At 47.5% G+C, this 19,560-nt stretch overlaps 1 protein-coding gene and 1 pseudogene across 1 annotated transcript in view; one reads left to right on the top strand and one right to left on the bottom strand.

Moving 5' to 3' along the window:
- Mindy4 (MINDY lysine 48 deubiquitinase 4) overlaps positions 1-14,128 on the bottom strand; it is a 109,531-nt gene extending 95,403 nt beyond the window's left edge. The window contains exons 1-4 of the mRNA XM_023709963.1: positions 13,950-14,128; positions 7,378-7,497; positions 3,104-3,339; positions 2-222 (exon numbers count right to left, since the gene is read on the bottom strand). Of these exons, the coding sequence (XP_023565731.1) occupies positions 2-222; positions 3,104-3,339; positions 7,378-7,497; positions 13,950-14,012 (640 nt within the window). The 5' untranslated portion in view covers positions 14,013-14,128. The remainder of the gene's footprint in view (position 1; positions 223-3,103; positions 3,340-7,377; positions 7,498-13,949) is intronic.
- Positions 14,129-17,888: 3,760 nt separating this feature from the next.
- On the top strand, positions 17,889-18,404 carry LOC105741517 (annotated as a pseudogene).
- The last annotated feature ends 1,156 nt before the right edge of the window (positions 18,405-19,560 follow it).

Below are 19,560 nucleotides of genomic sequence, written 5' to 3'. Positions count from 1 at the left end.
CCAGCCATCATGCCTCGGGAAATCAGGCCAGACTTGGGCCTGGTCTTCTCTCCTGCCTTCTTCACATCTGTGTAAGGATCCAGCAAGTGAAGCTTGTTCACCTCCGCCCATGTGGATGCCAAGGGGGCGCTCTCATCTGGTACTATGGGCCCAGGCTTGGTCTTGTGGGGGGGCTTTTTATGTGACAAATTACCAGGTTTAGCCCCATCAAGGCTGTCTGGTCTGTAGAAAAGAAATAATTCCATTAGAACAGACTCCCCAAAAGGAATCAGTAATGACAACAATAAATTCTGCAACCATAGTTACCACATCATAGATAGATAGATAGATAGATAGATAGATAGATAGATAGATAGATTCCTCATCATCCAGCATGCTACGATGAAAGGTAAGTGACAGAAAATACTTTGATATCAGCACTGTGACCTACAAAGGAGCAAACAGACATAGCAAACAAGCAAACAAAATCAGAAATGACAGTCCACATTAGGCTCCCTCAAGTCCTTGCTTACCGAGACCTGGGTTATCCAGCAAAACCAGAAGCCTGCAAAACAGTCCTGGGATATGTGAGAGCTCAGCTTTACTGCACCCATCTGAGAGCGGTGGAGAAAATTTAGCATTTGCTCACTGTTCAGGAAAGTTGGACAAGTGTGCCAAAATCTCTGTGTGTGTGTGTGTGTGTGCGTGCGTGTGTGTGTGTGTGTGTGTGTGTGTGTGTGTGTGTAAGAGACAGAGGAGTGCAGAAAGGAAAAAAGGGGTTGAGAGCAACCAAGTTATGAAAAAGAACACAAGGGGCCAAGATCTGAAACCAGAGACTCAGGTAAAGAGGAGCCTTCCCTAGGACCCAGCACTCCTGACAGCCCAGAGCATTCTACCCCGGGGCAGGGGCAGGGTTGAGCACTGAGGCCTGCTCGATACCACGTTGCCCTCCAAGGCTGAGTCACCCGTGACAGCAGCAGTCATGTGTGCCGTGACTAAGGCACGTCAGGCAAAAGGGACTAGAGCCAACTTGGAGAGAGAGCCATGGGTCAAGAGACAGATCAGAGACAAGAGCCCTGGAAAGGAGCCCCAAGCCAAACAGACAGGCCTATAGCGCAGGATGTGTCCGGCCGAGCAGGCGGGACAGGCCACAGGTGCAAGTTCACCTAAGGAGCCTGGCTTTCCTCCTGAAAGCTGCAGGTGTCGCAGGAAGGCGCAGCCTGGCAGATTGGTTTGTGGGAAGCTCCCGCTGTCTCTCGTGGGGCAGATTTAAGGAGAAGTTACAGAGGGAGAGGCGGGCAGTGTGAATGAGGCCCCTGGCCACAGCGAAGTGGGAGGGGAGAGTCTGGTGTCATCAGGGAGCCGACAAGACACAAGGCCACAGAAAAGGACAGGGAAGGAAGAATGAGGGAGGACACCAAGTGCTGGGCTTGAACTTCTTCACTGCTGCTTTTTCTTTTCGGCTTCTCAGAAATATTTCATTTTTCAGCCCAGTAAATGCCTACAGAGGGGAGCACACCTCCTTACTACCTGGAGCTCAATGTCTTTAGTGGTTCCACCCTTTGGCAGTTTGGCATCCGGGCCCTGAGCCTCAGCTGTCCTCAGGAAATGAAATGCTTTTCTGCTCAGCGGGGGAACAAAACCTTTTCACCAGGAGTTAATCTCATTCTGGGTAACTGTGCGGGCAACTGCCAGGGTGTGATAGTTTTCAGCTAATGTTCTTCAGATAATACGGGTTCAATTAAGAATGCCAAATCATTTTCTTCCAAGCATTCCACAGAATTTATCTTTCAGATTTTCTCCACTTCTACGCTGTCTAATTGCTTTTAGAATTAGAATATTATGCTCCTGTTTTCGAAAAAGTCAGACAAAGCAGGGCCCTGAACTTAGGTGTCTCAGAATGTAAAATATACAATTTTAATGATCACTGTCCTCCATCACAAAATGGTTCATTCTCTAGAAGAATATACTGGTGCTCCACTAGGCATCCTCAGTCCAGCAGAGGCTTTGAAGCACAGAGTACAGGAAGTTGAATAATGCCCTCCCCTCCCCCACACACACACGAGATGTCCCAGTCCTGATCTGTGTGTAATCTGTGACTATATTATCTTCCACATTTGTAGATATGGTTAAATTAAGCATCTTGAGACAGGAGGATAAAGTAGTGAAGTAAATACATCTCTTTTAGTGGTAGTGTGGAAATGTAACCACCCAAGCTGAGGGGTGTGCTTTAATGTAGAGAAAGGGACCAAGAGCCAAGGGAGGAAGGTCTTAACAGGCCAGAAAAGCACTGGGTTTTGCCCTCAAAGCCTCTAGATGGAACTGGCCCTCAGACACCTCGCCTCTCCCCAGTGAAACGGAGTCTGGTCTCTGAGTTCCAGAACAATAAAGAATCGATTTGCACCGTAAGCAACATTTCCAGCCAGTTGACAGTAAAACAGAGACAATACTCTAGAGGATGTGGGTGGAACTCATTCTATTAACTGTAGGTGTTAAAGTCAAAACCTGAAGATTCACAGAGAAGAAGGAATTCTGCCACAAATTATAATACAGGAATCCTGCCTGAATTTCCAGGTTCAGGCCCTGCCCTACAGATTATAGACTCGCCAGTTCCCACCAGTGCATGAGCCAAATCTTAAAATAAACCTCTTTGTATATTCTTATGTATGTGCGTACACATCTGCGTACACAGGAAGTGGCAGTCTACAATAGTTCAGCTTACAATTTTTCAATCTGACAATGGTGTGAAAGAAATACACACTCAGCAGAAACCATACTTTGAATTTCGAATGTTGATCTTTCCTAGTGATATAGAATACAATACTCTATATGCTGGTCAGTGGCAGGGCGCTTTGGCATCGTAGTCAGCCACAACAGGAAACAACGGATCCTCCACAGTACTGCTGCTGCTCAGCTTTGACGATCCGCAGGTTAAGTGAACTGAATGCTTCTGCAACCAGATTTTTCAACTGCCAGTGAGTTTCTCAGGACCTAACCCCATCACAGGTCAAACAGCATCTACATGTGCTGCTGCTTCTGCTTCTCAGGAGAATACTTGATGTTACAGTCACTGAATTAGGGCAGCAATAGGAAGCTACTCTACAGAGGGAATGGGAACCAGTACCTGGCCTTGCTTGTTTCTGCCAAAGATAGTCTCCATCCTGCATCTTCATCTGAAAGGTCGTATATATTCACCAGCGCGGACTCGGAGCTTCTCACCAGTAACTTGTTATTTTTCTTTGGAGTTGAGAGTGCAGGGATTGGAGTTTCTTGGTTTAAATTTTTATCCATATTTCCAGTGTAATCCAAGAAGTATCTAGTGATGAGTTCTAGGCTTGTTCTTAGAGGATTTTCTTTTGCCTATCATTGAGAGGTAGGAAAAATCATTGATCACAGATACAGCTAAATCATAGATACCAATCATAGACGAAGTTAATCATAGATACCATAAAAATCATGTCATTCTAACTCTTTGACATAAATGTGTTGCCTCCTCATTCATTCATACATGCTTTCTGCAAACTCTCACTGGTTGCCTGTTGTGTAAGCCAGGTACTGTGCTGGACAAAGATGTACAGATGAAGACAAAATCTCTATCCTGAAATAACTACCATCTGAGGCCTGAGTCAGGCAATCCAGTGAATAAGTACTATAAAACATGATGTAATACAGGAAAGCCCAAGCAAATTTCCTCTATAAGCAAGTTCTCCCAGGAATAACTTTCTAAAATACCTATCTTATCATTTTTTAATAGGTCTATAGAAAACCCTAACTCTGTAGATAAACATCTGGGGCCTGAATATTTTCTTAGTCTGTGACCTCCCCATTTAATGTCGAACAGTAGCAGTTTAAAGACAACTGGGACAGAAAGCTAATATGAAAAGTATAGAAAGCCAGGAGTGGTAGCACACAGCCATCATCAGCATTTAGGAAGCTAAGGCAAGAGGGTCACCCCAAGGTCAAGGCCAGCATGGGCTACATAGTGAGTTCAAGACCAGCCTGAAGCACAAAGCAAGGAAACAAACAAACAACAACTTCTGGTTTGCCAGAAGTGCTTGTGCTGTTTCCAAAAAAGAAAGAAAGAAAGAAAGAAAGAAAGAAAGAAAGAAAGAAAGAAAGAAAGAAAGAAAGAAAGAAACTTTTGATCCCCTGGCCTGAGCCTGAGGCAGCTGAGATGGCAGTTGAGACTGGGCATGGTGGTGCACGCCTGCAATCCCAGCTCTTGGGAGGCTGTAAACAGGCAGATCACCACAAATCCAATCTAGTAGTGAGACCCTGAATACCCTGTAGACCCTTCCCTAAAATACAAAATAAACAAAGAAACAAACAACAGAAAAGACAAGCAGTCAGGATCAATTCAATTTATACTCTAAGCCTAAAAAAACAGTATTTCCCATTACCTCTTGAGTCTCTCTAAGCCAGAAGAGTAAACCTCCTCCACCGGTTCAGACAGACATGGGCTGTCCAAACCAACATCCACAGACTGGCCTCATGCACCTGCTGTGCATCAGTCTCCATCCCCTACCCCCATCCTACCCCACCCTCCCAGCCCCGCTCTGCTGAGCCGTGGCCAGACAAGGGGTGTTGGGGGGGTTGCAATCTAAGAGTTGCACAGCACCTGACAAAGGGCAGGCTTCATTGTGCGCCCAGGCCCTCCTCCGCTTTCTGTGATCTGTGCCACAGAACTCTAACCTGGCCCATGACCGATGGATAACGACCAAATCTGACAGTCTTGTCTGGTAAGATCCAGGGACGGTTTCATTTACTCACTTCTTTTAGCATTAGACCAAAAAAAGAAAAAAAGGCCAGCCAGATAGCTCAGCAGACTACCGTGCCTCCTTAGGCAGAGGGCAGCGGCTGGGTTTGATCCCCAGCGTGCCCTGCCAGCCCAGCCCCCAGGGCGCACTGAGACAGCAACTGAGACTGGGCGTGGTGGCTTGCGCCTGTAATCCCAGTACTTGGGAGGCTGAAAACAGGAGAATAACTACAAGTCAGATGTACATAGTGAGACCCTGTAGACCCTGTACTAAATGCGAAAAAGAAAATTATTATAAGGGCCATGTTAAAATAAATAAATAAATGGCCATGTTGCCTAAGTCTGAAGCTTACAATAAAGAGAGTTGAGGAAAATATATAATTTACTTTAATTTCTTGCTTTTTCTCTCAAGAAGAGGGATGCGTGGGCGTGGATGGTCTGAATTACACCCCAGACCAGAGGACTTCACAGTACTGCTCACAGCTGACACTCAGCCTTTATAAGCAGCTGGATACTGTTTTTCAAAACTTCCATCTTAATTAGGCATTTTAATTTACCATATATCTAATAGGGAAAAGTTACTAAAATATCACCACTAAATTGCTTGCCATCATGCTCCTCTGGGCTGACTGAAAGACAAAATTGTCATGCAATAAATAGACTAATAAGCGCCTTTTTCTTTAAAAATATAGGCTAATTTGTTGTATCACAGCTAATAACTACTATTTAAATTAAATAATCAGGGCACTTACCAAGGCCTAATGAAAATATCTTAGATATTTTAAGATAACATATTATATTATATTATATTATAGCAAAGAAATAAATATAATTTGAATGGCAAAGATACTTCTGGGAACTTAGGTAGAGGTGATTCTCCCTGAAATCTCCATGGACCAGAAAGGCTAATTAACTACTCTGGGTATCTGTCTCACTCCCAGTGCAGAGTATTCCTAATAAGCACTCTTGCCTCCAAATCTACCAGAGAGAAGGTGCAGAGCACCTGCTGCCGGCCCAAAGGTCTTCCTTCTCCAGCATGGTGCCCATGGGTGCACACAGGAAATGGAGGTGCCGGGGTCCTCCCAGAACCCAAAGATGAAGGCCAGCTGGGTGGCGTCTTCACTGAGCCTCTGAGACGCCTCCTTCTGGCTGCCTCCCCCTTTTTTGCCACAAAGGGGAGCACCAGTGTTTTCGGCAAGCACACAGCAGCAGGAGGGTGGGGGCCTGTTGGCTTAGGCTTACAGATTGGCCTGAAATTCTGTGTTTCACTTTATGAAGTGAAACCAGGTCTAAGATCCTCTCTGGTCCATCAGATGGGTTTCAAGGAGCTTGAAGGTGCCTCTGGATATCTGAGAAACAGCCTTGGTCTCACCTCTACATCAATATAATCTGCTAACATGCTATTTGAGAGTGCCGAATCCTAACCACTAGACCACTAGGGTAGCTCTAACATATTATTTGAAAAATGAGATATAATTAAATAATATACACGATCACTATTATAGCGGTGGAGTTAGGAATCTGAATCCCTGTCCTGTAACTGACTGCGACCTCAGACAGCCACTGTGCTCATAGTTGCCCTCTGGGGGCAGGGGTACCTCATTACGGCAGTGGCTTAAAGGCTTTGTCCCTGGGCCTTGAGGGCTGGCGGCCCAGAAGCCCACTAGGCAGAACCGCCTCCCTGTTCCCATTTCCAAAAGGGCACCTTTCTTTCTTTGTTTTGTGTTTCGAAGTTCTGTGCGACATATCATTTTATTGCCTTGGTTTTTAAATTATGGTAAATGCAAAACCACATGGTCAATCATCAGATTTTTTCTGACTCTGACATTATGCCCAACCACAAGACAACATGTGCTGGGGAGCTTCCTCTATAAATGAATTAGAAAATGTTGTATTCCTAGCAGAAAGATCAATTACCTTGTAATTATCACTTCATTCATTTATCTACTCGTTCATTTAGCCCCTCATTCATTTATTTCACAAAACCATCCTGATGCTTCATTATATCACCAGACAATACATTAATTATGGGGACAGAACAGTGTACAGAAGAGAGATTGCCGCTGGCTTTCTGCAGCATCCAAGTTCACAGGAGAGGCAGACATTAATTAAATAATCATACAAACACCCTATTACAAAAGTGACAGTTCCATCGGGTACTGTGAAAACTTGTTCAGCTTGGAGTCTGCGGGCCAGCGAGGCCCTCCCCACAATGGTGCAAACACGGTCCGTTTGCTTTGACTTCATAGCGCCAGGGTAGAGTGAACCCAATTCCCACCCCTGCCTGAAGTAAGTGTCACAACAGACCTAAGACCAAGGTGTTACTCAGAAAGGAAGAAAGAAAATCTTCTGTAGGCAAGGAATAGAAAATTGTAGCCTGACTTAATACTATATTCTGAAGCAGAATTTTACTCAAAGTAGCCTCATGGAGGAGGAGGGCGTAGGGGGCACAATAGTGGGGGGCTGGGCACAGACACAGCCTGGGCATCAAATCAAACAAGAAACAATTCCACACACAACACTCCGACAGAAGCACAGGGCTGGCAGAGGAGGAAATCCCCGGGGCAGGCCAAGCCCGGGCACCTTCCCCACAGGCCATCAGCCTCAGTGCCAGACCTCACCACACCTTAGGAAGTACACACCTTGTTCTCCCTGTAGAGAAGCTCCAGATGCAAGACCTTTCGGAGGTCATTTCTGCTGTTGATGCTGAGGTCAGAGCGTGGGCGCTCCTGGTCCATGGTCACACATGTCTTCTTCAGGCCCTGAGGGAAGATGTCTGAGTCACTGTTTGCCTCTTTAAATCAAAACCATGAGTCCTCTGATGCAGGGTAAACAAGAGATAACTGATGTTTTTCATTATGATCATTCTCCAATGCTGACTGAAGAATTCATTTTTGTTTAAACTTTACACTTGACATCATCTTCACAGTTGTTCTGAATTTTACAGCAACCATCTGGGGTCAACCATGGCTAGGTTTGTCATGCCTTTTTATAGGTAAGGAGTCAAATCCAGGTAACCTATGCACCCAGGACCAATTTTGAGACCTGTTATTTGGCCTTAGAGTTGGGGACAACAAGTGTGAAGCTTAAAAGTGAAAGAGAAAAAAAAAGCCAATATTCATTCCCTTCATTTCTCAAATGGAGAAATCAGGAGATAAGATGGGTTTTCCCACAGACAACTGGGGGTTCTGACCACCCCAACCTGTGAATCGGTGATTCTGTGACCGTGGTCCATAGGGAGTTCTTGGGCAATGTGTAGTGAGTCACCAGGAAAGCCACTGTCCCTCATGCCACCCTGGCCCAAAACTGAGCTCCTGATGATGCTAAATTGGGAGCGTACTATCTGCTCGCCATCACCTGGTTCCTCCTTGGACACACAGCCCCACAGCTGCTGTCTGTACCCTCAGGGGGCACCAGATGTCCCCAGGATGAGAAGGTGCCTCACAGACCACTCAGCCTGTATCAAGGGCACTCCTCATACCAGACAGATCCCAGCCTCCAGTGTTAGCCATTGCTTCACTTCTCCCCTGGCCTCTGTGTTCAGAATCTCCTGGAGACTCTAGCTTCAGGAAAACCAAGACCAAACCTGCTCCTCCCCGCCATGAATTGAGGGAAGAAGGCTCACTCGGGAAATGAGAACTATGCATACCGCCTGGACCCCAAGAGAGGGAAAAGGAGGTGTTCAGGGAAAGGCAAAGAAAGAAAAGGAAGTGTGTGTTGGAAAAAGGTGGACGAGGTACACGGGGAGAATCAACCAGAAGGAGAGGTGGTACCGCCTGTGGTTCGTGTGCGCTTACCCATGGCTTTCCCACTGATAGAGGCAGTATGGAACATTCTATAAGAAAGGATCCTGCCTCTCTGCTAGACACCTTGATGTTCCCCGGTAGTTCTAAACTCCAAATGTTGGTATATCGAACACCTCCACCCCCATGTGAAGGATACCAGCACTGGGGAAGGTTGCAAGTTTGCTCTCAGGAGTCAACCAGCCCTCAGCCCCAGCCAGACTGCTCAAGCTTCTTTCAGAAACAACCTCATGTATGTTCCAGGCTCTGTCATAGATGTAAGAGAGATGGAAAGAATGAGAGATGACATTCTTTGGAGGGATCAAATGCAAATGGTAAGCATACAGTCTTGTAACTGCCACCAGGCACTACCATGGAAACAACATGGGGAGCACAAATACAAAGACAAGATCTTGGGCCAGGGACATAGCTCAGCTGCACAGTGCCTGCCTGGCAAGTGCAAGGTTATGAGCTTGATTCCCAGCACACCCCTCCCCCCAAAAAAAGCAAGGGTCACTATTTCAGATAAACAGCTATTTTTTGCATCATTGCTGTGCTCTCTCTTCTGGCGCCCCCATTTGTAAGTTGAAGACCAAGAGCCACTCAGTTACCAATGCTGTCTCTAGGAGCTGGGCAGTGAACAAATTGAAGTCTCATCCTCCATCAGCTTGCATTCTACAGGGGAAAGACAACAAATCTAACATGCTGGGCATGGGGAGATAGTAGCGTAGGAAAGCAGAGTCAGGTAGCGGTTCGGTTGTCTCCTGTTTACCCTCCGTCGGAGGACAGAAAGTTTTTATTTAAAGAGATGGTGTGGAGAAGGATGCTGTTTTATGAAAAGTGGTCAGGAAAGGGTCCATGGGTTGAGGAACTGTAGGCAGAGACCTGAGGGAAGTGAGGGAGCAGCCCAGACGGACCCTTGGGAGAGCAGTGTATAGAAATATAGATATGAAACGAAAGCCTAATGTCCCAAGGCAGCAGGGAGCGATAGACAGAGCCCAAGGGGAGGAGCTGCTATCTCTCACTTGTAAGGCAAGCTGGGATTCAAGGCTTCAGATAACAGCCTCTCCTGTGGGCGCCCTGATCTTTGATCCCTTGCTTGGAAGTTGTTATCAGCTAGCATTTGTGTGAACCTAGAGTTAGGCAAATGGTGGAAGTCAATAGAGATAGTAGTTTGTGTTCACTTAAGTAATTATGCACGTTCCTTAGCCTGCCTTGAGCCCTCAATAAATGTGAGATGCTTTGAGGCTCTGGGCTCCCTTGGAGAGAGACTAATCTCAGTGAGGCCACTGAAGCTACATTCATCAGGTTTTCGCGTCACTTCTTTCTGCACAGACTCGTAACATACAACAGTAGTGTTCCACTCGGAACAGCAAGTGCACAGGTCCCCTGGCAGCTGCAACGGCCGGTGCATCTAGAGCTTCATGGCCACAGGATAGAGCGGGGAGATGGGGCCAGAGAGCTGAGCCAGACTCTGACAAGGAAAAAGCAAGTGAAACTCTGGTGACACGCGCAGGACTACAGAAGGGCTGGAGGAATGCTAGGACCAACATATTTTCAAAGGATCACTTGACTGCTGGGTGGAAAAGAATATAGGAGGCAGGTGACTAAGCAGAAGCTACTTCACATTTCACACGAAACACAGGGGCTGCATGGGCCAGGGGAGAGGGGCTAAGAAGCGGCTGCTCTGTGCGCTCTGGTGGTAGAGCCAACAGACTGGCTGATGGTCTGCATGTAGGTGCCCAAGAAGGAATAGTCCCTCGCCTGGCGTCTGCACTGACTCTAGGTAGGGTCAGAAGTGAAGTGAATTGCAGGACAGTTGGTGTGCAAAGTGTTTGAGACCTGGTTGGTAAGGGGCGGGATGGGGGGATATTTGGTGCCTGAAATATTGTGAGTGACGCCACTATCAGAGACAGGTTGAGAAGCTAATTAGACATCTATGTGGAAATATAGCATACCGAAAAAGAGTTCAATTCAAGGCGAGATAAACATTTTAGGATTGTCAGCAGATAGAACCTTCTGGAACCCACAAAACTGGCTGGGATGCTAAACAAAGATGGAAAATACAAGGGGGAAGGGCCATATACTGAGGCATTGAGCTCCCCGGCATCCACAGCACAGATCAGGGAAGGAGGGGGGACAAAGACGCTGAGGAGCAGCCACCAGAGAAAGCAAAAGAAAGCCAAAAGCAGATGGCACCTGGGAGCCAAGAAAAGAACAGATTTCTCAATGGTGACACACACAATTCTCAGATCAAGAAAAGCAAGGCATCTGGGGCTGGTGAGATGGCTCAGTGGTCTAAAGCACCTACTTAGAACAAGCTTAGCAAAGCACAGGGACCGTGGTTCAATCCCCCAGCATCACATGCCAGCCAGCCCCGCCCCCTGGTGGGCTGAGCTGGCCACACACACACACACACACACACACACACATAAATTTTTTTTAAAAATTAAAAAGAAAAGCAAGGAGTGAACATTAGAGGTCAATGGTGACTTGGTAAAAGTGGTCTCCCCAGACTATGGGGACAAAAGCCAGATTAAAATGAGTCTGAGAAAGTTGGTGGAGCCAGAGTATACACAGCTTTTCCATGGGATTTACTAAAAAGGGGAGGCAAAATAAAGACCCACAGCCACAGGGCTTGGGGTCAAACTGGGATGCTGTAGGAGCCCGTATGTGGACATCCCAGTGGAGAGGGAAACGTCCGGGCACAGGAGCATGATGTGTCCCTAAGCACACATGAGGGGCCAGACTGCCTGACCAGGCACAGAGGACTCATTGCTAGGAACACAAGTGGGGATGGAGTGACTGGCTGAGGCCCAGGGTGGTTTATCCATGTGTGGGTGGGAGCCTGTGTACCTCTTCTCACTTCTCCTTGACTACATCTGCTTTCTCAGTGAGCTCAGATGGGAAAGGAGCCTTGGGATGGGGAGAGACAAGGTGTGAGACGAGCACCCAGGATCTGAGAGAGTGATCAGGCTGGACGGCACATCCAGGTGCACAGGTGACCCCGGGACACCACAGCATGAGTGGCCATGGACTCAAAGGGATGCCATCAGCTCGGTGGTGGTGCTCTGCAACCTCACTGGGCTCTCAGGGGCAGGCAGCGGGCAGGCTGGGGTGACTTTTATCCAGCTGTGGGGAGAATAATGGAAGGAGGAGAGAGCGTGAGAGAGTGGAGCAGGTCATGAAGCATATGATTATGACGGTGGGTGGGTGAGATATGGGATGTAGGACTGGAAAGTTGGCGGAAACAATGATACATGTCCAGGTAAGGGTGAAGAATAAGAGGTCTAGGGCTAAGAAGAGAAATGTGCTGGAAAGAGGAAAGGTGGGATACTTGAAATTGAGATCTTGGAAAGGGTGCAGTGCTAGAATGAAGAAGCCAAGGCCATTATCCCAGGAGAGGGTGACAGAGGGCAGATGAGGGACAGATCCCTGCAGCAGGGGAGGAACCACAGAACCAAGAGGCTGTAGCACCAGAGGATCCACTGCACCCCGACATCACCAGGGGCCTCTCACGAGTCTCCCTGAGGGCAGGCTACACTCAGTGAGTCTAAGGACGCCCGAGGGGCTGGAGGATAGAGGATATGGAAACCACAGTGGAAGAGTAAGGCTGCGGGCAGCCAGGCCTTGAAGGACATCATAATCAAAGAAGCCAGTGAAGGAAGGTATTGGGTGAGCTCCTGATATCGTTTGGCCTGCTCACCCTGGGTCAGGCTTTTGACCTCCTGGTCTTACAATCATCCTATGTGAAAAAGAACAATGAAATTATATCCTTCTCTCAAGACAGAAGAATTTGAGAAAACAGCACCCAGCAGTGCCTGGCGCCATGGTGGGAATTCAGCTCATAGCTGCTGAGCATCTGCCCACATGAAGCCTGCACACAAGGCAGTGAGATCAGTAGTCACCCAACTCTCCATGACTTCCTGAGTGACCTGGGCCACTCCTTCTACTCTCAGGACCTTAGTGGTGAAGATGGGGCGTGGGAGGCAGAGGAGGCCAAGGGGACTAGCAGGCATCCAAGGTGCTGCTAGGTTTGGGGGCCAGTGTTGGGCCCCACATGGAAGGTGACACAGGCAGAGGGATTAACTATAACATAAGCACCAATGAGCAGGCCCAGACAAGATGAGTTGAGGACCACTTGGCTGGAGCTACCCGAGAAGCTCGCTGGGAGATGGAACTTGGTTGGCATGGGCCTGGTTGGATGAGAAGAAAAAACGGGAGAAGCTAGAAATGAGGGTGGGATAGGATGGTAGTCTGGGGTCATGCTGTCAGGGCCCCAGAGAAGTGTGCAAGGACTTCAGTCTTATCTGTATCCAATAAAAGAAAGCACATGGAAGCCACCGGATGCCCATGTAAAGGAAGGAAACACTGACAGTGGTCAGCCTCCCAGGTGCGCCACTCTTGTTTTTGAGATAAGGAGATTAAGACAGCAAGTAACAGGTGACAGCTTACACGTTCGCACTGTGAACTCGTAACAAATATTTGAACCTCCTGCATCCAACATCTCCATACAAAATTTGTGTGGGTGCCAGGCCTGGTAGCACATGCTTGTAATCCCAGCACTCAGGAGATTGAGGCAGGAGGATCGCCACTCATTTAAGGTCAGCCTGGACCACAGAGTGAGACCTTGCCACAAAAAAAAAAAAAAGCAAAGCAAAGCAAAGCAAAAGTTGGGGGTAGAGGGACAGGGAGGTTCAACCCCGGACAATGCCCCTGGGCCCCACTCAACATTAACACAGAAACAGAATCCATAACCGCATAGCCCTCAGGTACTTCTCATAGACTAAATAAACAGATGGTCCCAGGCATCCTCCTGGACCTGCAGACCCTTCTACACCAGGTCCCCATCACCGCCAGGGCAGTGTAAACATTTAAAAATCCCCCGTGGGACAAAACGAAAGAAGAATCTACAAATTCCTCCTACAAAATGCTAGTTCTACAGCAGGGACTCCCACTGTTCATTAAAAAGACTAAAGGCTTGACTCTCAGGAACTTTTCCCAGCCGTCTAGGCTCATGGGAGGAAGTTTTTTCGCAGCAGACCTGGGCAAATGGTCCTGCAGGCCGGTGACCCGGCTCGGGCTGCAGCCTCCTTGCTGTGCCCGGCAACAGGGACGCTCGGCTGTGCCCTGGAGCTCCCGCCCCAGCAGGCTGCTGCTCACTCCTTCTGAGAGCAGGGGGTTCAGAAAAGAAGGAGGGCAGGGAGCCCCCAGACGGGCTTTGCGGAAGTGCCCGGGAACAGTGACAGAAATGGCTCCTGGGAAATGTAGTTCTCATATCCGGGGAAGTGGCGCTCTTGTAGGAGCATCTGCGAAGCGGTCCGAAGGCCAGGAACACTCCCGCCCCGGTGGTGCAAAGGTGCCAGCAAAGTCCCAGGCTGCCCCGCCCTGCGTGGAGCCACAGCCTGCGCTTCGGAGGGGCGAGCCATTACCTTTCTGCTGAGGAACTCCCTGACCAGGGAAGCGGCCACCTCCTCCACAAAGAAGCTATCCATGCTGTGGGCTCTGCCCACGAGGCCACCAGGGTCACAGCCCCAGGCCTCGCAGTCCGTTAGGCCCAGTGTGGCCGTGTTGCCGTGGCGACGGTGGCTTCTGAGCGAGTGAGAGCTCCTCCCCTTCCCTGGGAGCCACCCACTGGGAGGGCGAGAGGGAAGGGGAGGAGCATCCTTCACACGCGGCTTGTAGTGCAGAAGGGCAGCCCGGGAGCAGGCCCGGCGCGGCTCGGGGCTCAGGGCAGATGCTAGCCCAAGGACAAGCCACTGGTGAAACCTTCTGTCTGCAGGACAAGTTCCCGACGCGGTCTGAGTCTGCATTTCGTTAGACATAAAGTGGAAGCGTGACTGCCTCCTTGTTCCTAGAGTACCACCCTCACAGGGAAGTAGCCTTAGAGGTCCACCACAGCCCACGGAACCCCCTGGCTCACCGACACTCACTGGCCTGGATGGCCTGGACTCTGCTGCTGGAGTAGAGAAAGGACAAGTCCCTGTCCCACTTGGTGACAACTTTCTATTGGTGAAACTGCCATTTTTCGAGCATCAAGAGATTTATATAACACATACCTATCTCTAATACTTATAGTTTCTTGGCATTGTGGTCACTATTGGTCCTATTCTTTAGAAACAGAAGTGGTGACTCAGAAAGGCAAAGATTTTGCTGGAAGCCATGCACTCATGTATTGGAAAAGCTGAGATTCCAGCCAAGATCATGTGTTTACCTGGGGCTATGTCCACTACTAACTCAGCCGTTTGGGTACCACTTTCATGGTCTGAGTTTCACCCATTGTTTTAGGGTTCTAGGGTTGCCCAAACAACATACCACAACAATGAACCTATGGTCGCACAATTTTGGATCCTGAAAGTCCAAGATCAGTGTGTCCTGGCGACTATTTCTTGAGACCTCCCTCCTTTGCTTATAGATGAGCATCTTCTTCTAGTGTCCTCGCAAGGGCTTTCCCCTGTGTGAGTCTGGGTCCTAGTCCCCTCTCCCTATAAAGACACCAGTCTCATAGGATTAGACCTCACCATTGTAACTTAATCATCTCTCTAAAGTGCCTGTTACCAAATACAGTCTCATTCTGAGGTGTCAGGCATCAGGACGTCAACACATTAACTTTGGGAACATAACACAGTCCACACCACCTATATTGTTACTTAGCTATAATTTTTCTTTAAGCTGAATCCATGCCTTAAAACTTCTTTTTTAAAAGAAAAAGACATTAATAGACACAAAACTATAGATCCTGGGTGTTTGCTAAACCTTTAATATACATTAAAACATATGAAACTAGAAAAGAATTCATGCATCTAAAATCATCTCAGGTCTAGTGACATACATGCCACACTTTGGAAGTTACCATACCATTCTGTAGTATCTCAAAGACACCACTGTCACATGATGGGTTGCGTTATAATCACTGGCATTCTATCTCTCTGACTCTCCACAGTGCTCTGAGAAGATGCCTTGATGCACTCAGTTCCCTGAGAGACCATGCACACATGTTAGGCTGTGGGTACAGAGCTACAGGGGGCCGCCTGATCCTTGCACAGAAGTCCCTGTTTTCCAGCTGCAAAGACACGAATGGATATGTAATAATGCTGCAGTAACAGATGGCATATCTTAGATAGTAGGTGCCACATAATAAGTCAAAAGAAAAAAAGAACCCCCTCCATAGACAGGTCAAAATGAAACTGGGGCAAAGAGAGAAATTTCATTCGTTCATCTATTCATTTATTTATTATTAAATATACAGTGGGGCTTTCTGGGGCTCAGGTGTTCAGGTACTATGGATTTTACCCTGTAAAATTTGTATGTTCATGGCAGGAGAGATATGGAAGACAGTGGAGATGGGAAATACAAATAAAAACAAATTTTAAAAAACACTGACACTTAAAAACATATCATAGGCATTTAAAAACATGGCATAGATTTAGAGAGAAAAAATGCAAAAATGTTAGTGTGGGTTTTGTTTTTTTTTTTGAAGACCAGAAATTACATGTTTTATTGTTCATTGGGTAAGATTACATAGGCAGTAATGTCCTAGTAAAAATCTAAAGGGAAGAAATGGACCAGGCAGAGTGTTAAGGCTTGTGTCTAGATGCCCCTACAAAGCCTCATGTGGTCACAGGTTGGGTTTTTCAGAGGTGGCTGGATTTAGGGTGTGTGGTGCTGAGATTAAGTGTGTGATGCTAGGATTAAGAGTGCCCCACCCAGGGTGTCCTGGCACCATCCAAAGGGCAGGTAGTCTGGATGAAATATAAAGGTAGCCTTGGCTACTGTGGTCACGACTTTGCTGCCTTCTGCCTGCCAAGAGCTGTTTGTCCTCCTCATTGTCCCTCTGTCATGCCACGTACCAAACAGTGGACCGAAATCTCTATAAACTGTGAGCCAAATAAGCCTTTTCTGCTTTAATTTGGGGTGTCACATATGTCCTCAATAGATAGCACACCCAAGGAAGAGGAAATAGCCAATGCAGAGGCCTAGAGATGGCACTAGTGAAATAAGAAGGCCAGGGGCAGTAGTGAGGCTGAGGAAACTTGGGCCACCTATGTGGGCCTGTGGGCCTCATCAGGACTCCAGCATTTACTCTGAACTGGGAATCCTGGGGAGAAGACAAGAGAAACAGTGATTTAGGATGTGATTTAGGACGGCAGGATCCTCCTGGTTCTTGGGTTGAGAACAGTGTGTATAGGGGCAAGTATGGAAGCCAGGAGACTGATGAAGACAATCGAGACAATCAGTAATCAGGGTGAAATTTAGGTTAGACATAGTGTGTGTGTGTGTGTGTGTGTGTGTGTGTGTGTGTGTGTGTGTGTGCAAGCGCATGTGTACTAATGAGTGTTACATTCTCCTTGCTCTGAAACTTTTACCACACTAGAATGGAATGGTTAAACAAGAGGAGCAGAAAAGCATTCTTCCAAACACACAGCTGATTCCTGGGGATAGGGTAAAGCATCAAGTAAAAAGGCCAGTATTGTCCACATGGGAAAGGCAAAGGTATCCTTGTAGAAGTGTGGGGAAATCAGATCACATCACATGTCCCCTTCTCTCCCACAGATTTCCTGCAGGGTATCCTGACCTCTCCACACTGTTCCTGTGAGCTGGAACATTACCCCTGAGCACCGTGAGACAGCCTGGTCTGAATGTGCATGGGAGGCAAAGTTCTCAGTGATGACTGCTTCCAAATCACACACTGGAGCTACAAGCAACAATGTCACCAAAGCAAGGACCCAGACATTGTAAATGTCAGTGTTGTCCAGTCTTTGTGAATATCTGTAATAGCTTTCCAACACTCTGACAAAATACCTGAGATAAACAACTTATAAGGAAGAAAGGTTTATTTTGACTCACGGCTTCCAGGAGTGTCAGTCTGTGATCACTTGGCCTTGTTGCTTTGGGCATGGTCCACCTGGGGCTGGAGCACACAGCAGAGGCCTATTCACTTCACAGCAGCCAGGGTGCAGAGGAGAAGAACAAAGACTGCCCCCGAATGCCCCCTCAGAGACACATCCCTGTGGCCTCACTGCCTCCCTACACCTGCCTCCTAAGGGTCCCACCGTCTCTCAGTGGTGCCACAGGCTGGTGACCAAGCCCTACGCACATGAACTGGGGAAGGGAGGCTTAAGATCCAGCCACCAGTTACAGACAGCAGGATATCTTGGTGTAAAATATGAAAAGCTTGAACCATGAGATGGTAATTTGTGGGAAAATAGAGGCGTGGTAAAATCTTGTAAAAATAAAAGCAAGGGATTGCAGATGCTGTGCTTCAGGACTGTAGTTGGCAGGAGAGAGTCACAGAGATGAGTGTGAGGAATTGTCAGCATTCACGGTGCCACCAGGACATTTGCTTCATAAACATTTGTCATATGTTCCAAATGTTTGTATTCATAAACATTCGTCACATTGTTCTATTTGTTATATTATTTTTAAAGCTTTTAGTTGCAGCAAACAAAACGAAGTTTAATCCTTTTGTGACTTCAGACCGAAGCAAAAACTGTAAAAGGCATTTCAATGTGCCTTCCCACATTTTCAGGAATATTATGTCTTCTCCTCTTTCCAAAGAGCTGAGACAGAAATATAATGTTCACTCTATGCCCATCTGAAAGGATGATGAAGTTGAGATTGTGCGAGGACACTATAAAGGTCAGCAGATTGGCAAAGTAGTCCAGGTTTACAGGAAGAAGTATATCATCTACATTGAACGGGTGCAGTGGGAAAAGGCCAGTGGCACAGCTGTCCACATGGGCATTCACCCCAGTAAGGTGGTTATCACCAGGCTAAAGCTAAATAAAGACCACAAAAAGATCCTGGAACGGAAAGCCAAGTCTCGCCAAGTAGGAAAGGAAAAGGGCAAATACAAGGAAGAAATGATTGAGAAGATGCAGGAATAAAGTCCTCCTGTGTGCAACTTTTAATTAAAAACACTAAAACGAAAAAAAAAAGGTTTTGTGTATTTAGTACAGGGTCTACAGGGTCTCACTACACAGATCAGACTCATAGTGATCCTCCTGTTTTCAGCCTCCCAAGCACTGGGATTACAGGTGCTCCACCATGCCCAGTCTCAGTCGCCATCTCAGCAACCCTGGGGGCAGAGCCAACACAGCATGCCAAGGATCGAAAGTTATATTATTTTTATTGGTTCATTAGTCAGTAAAAGATGGCTATGGGGAAATCAATAATAGCAGAATATCATGAACCAAGGTACATTACTAATTCATTCTGTGCCCCTAAGGTACAGAGGAAAGAAAAAAAAGAGAAGGTCAATGGATATCATGTTAGAAGGACAATTAGGGAACACAACACAGCTTTCAGAGGACAAAGCGTGGGTGGGTGGGTGCGTAGGTGTATGTGAAATTGTGGGTCAGTCCACCTGTGTGTCAAGTGGCCCCTATGTTTGTGTGAGTCATCAACAGGGATTCATAGAGCCCCACAGACACTCAGTTCTATCTGGTACACTTTTGGTTCTGGCAGCAGAATACATCAGATCTACAACTGGGCTCAAAAGAGGCCTGCTGCCTAGGGACCCAGAGTTTTGTGACAACATGAGAAGCACATGATGTCTCCTCCAGGAAGCTCTCCAGGGGTACTGGAGAAGGAATTCACCTCCCACCTGAGGTTCCGTGATGGCAGGGCAAAGTGGCGCATTTAGTGAGTTGGGGGTCAGTGGATTTCAGGGGAACAGAAGCACATATTATTGCCTCCAACTATGCCCTGTCCAGGGCAGGGAGACAGGATTACAGTGATTACCAGGTGGATCCTCTCTGCACCAGCTGAGTTGGAAGGACATTGTGAAAGCCTTTCTAATGACTTGATCCCAAGATTGTCACAGCTGTCTGGCCACTGCCCTGAGGGGCTAGAACAAGGGGTCGAGCCCAGGCCACTGCCCTGGGCAGCATGACAAGGCAGGCCATCTACACTCTCTACATGGCCCTAGATCATCAGACACTTCCAGGCTCTGCTCCTAGCCTGGGTATAAACAGACACCAACAAGGAGGAGGAAGAGGTCCCAGGCCCTAGCAAACTGTAGCAGGCTGACATGGGCAGTCT

Source organism: Octodon degus, unplaced genomic scaffold (genome assembly GCF_000260255.1).
Source record: "Octodon degus isolate 3935 unplaced genomic scaffold, OctDeg1.0 scaffold00015, whole genome shotgun sequence".
Classification (NCBI taxonomy): domain Eukaryota; kingdom Metazoa; phylum Chordata; class Mammalia; order Rodentia; family Octodontidae; genus Octodon; species Octodon degus.
The sequence above is the reverse complement of the archived record's forward strand: the minus strand, read 5'-3'. Positions and strand labels throughout refer to the sequence as shown.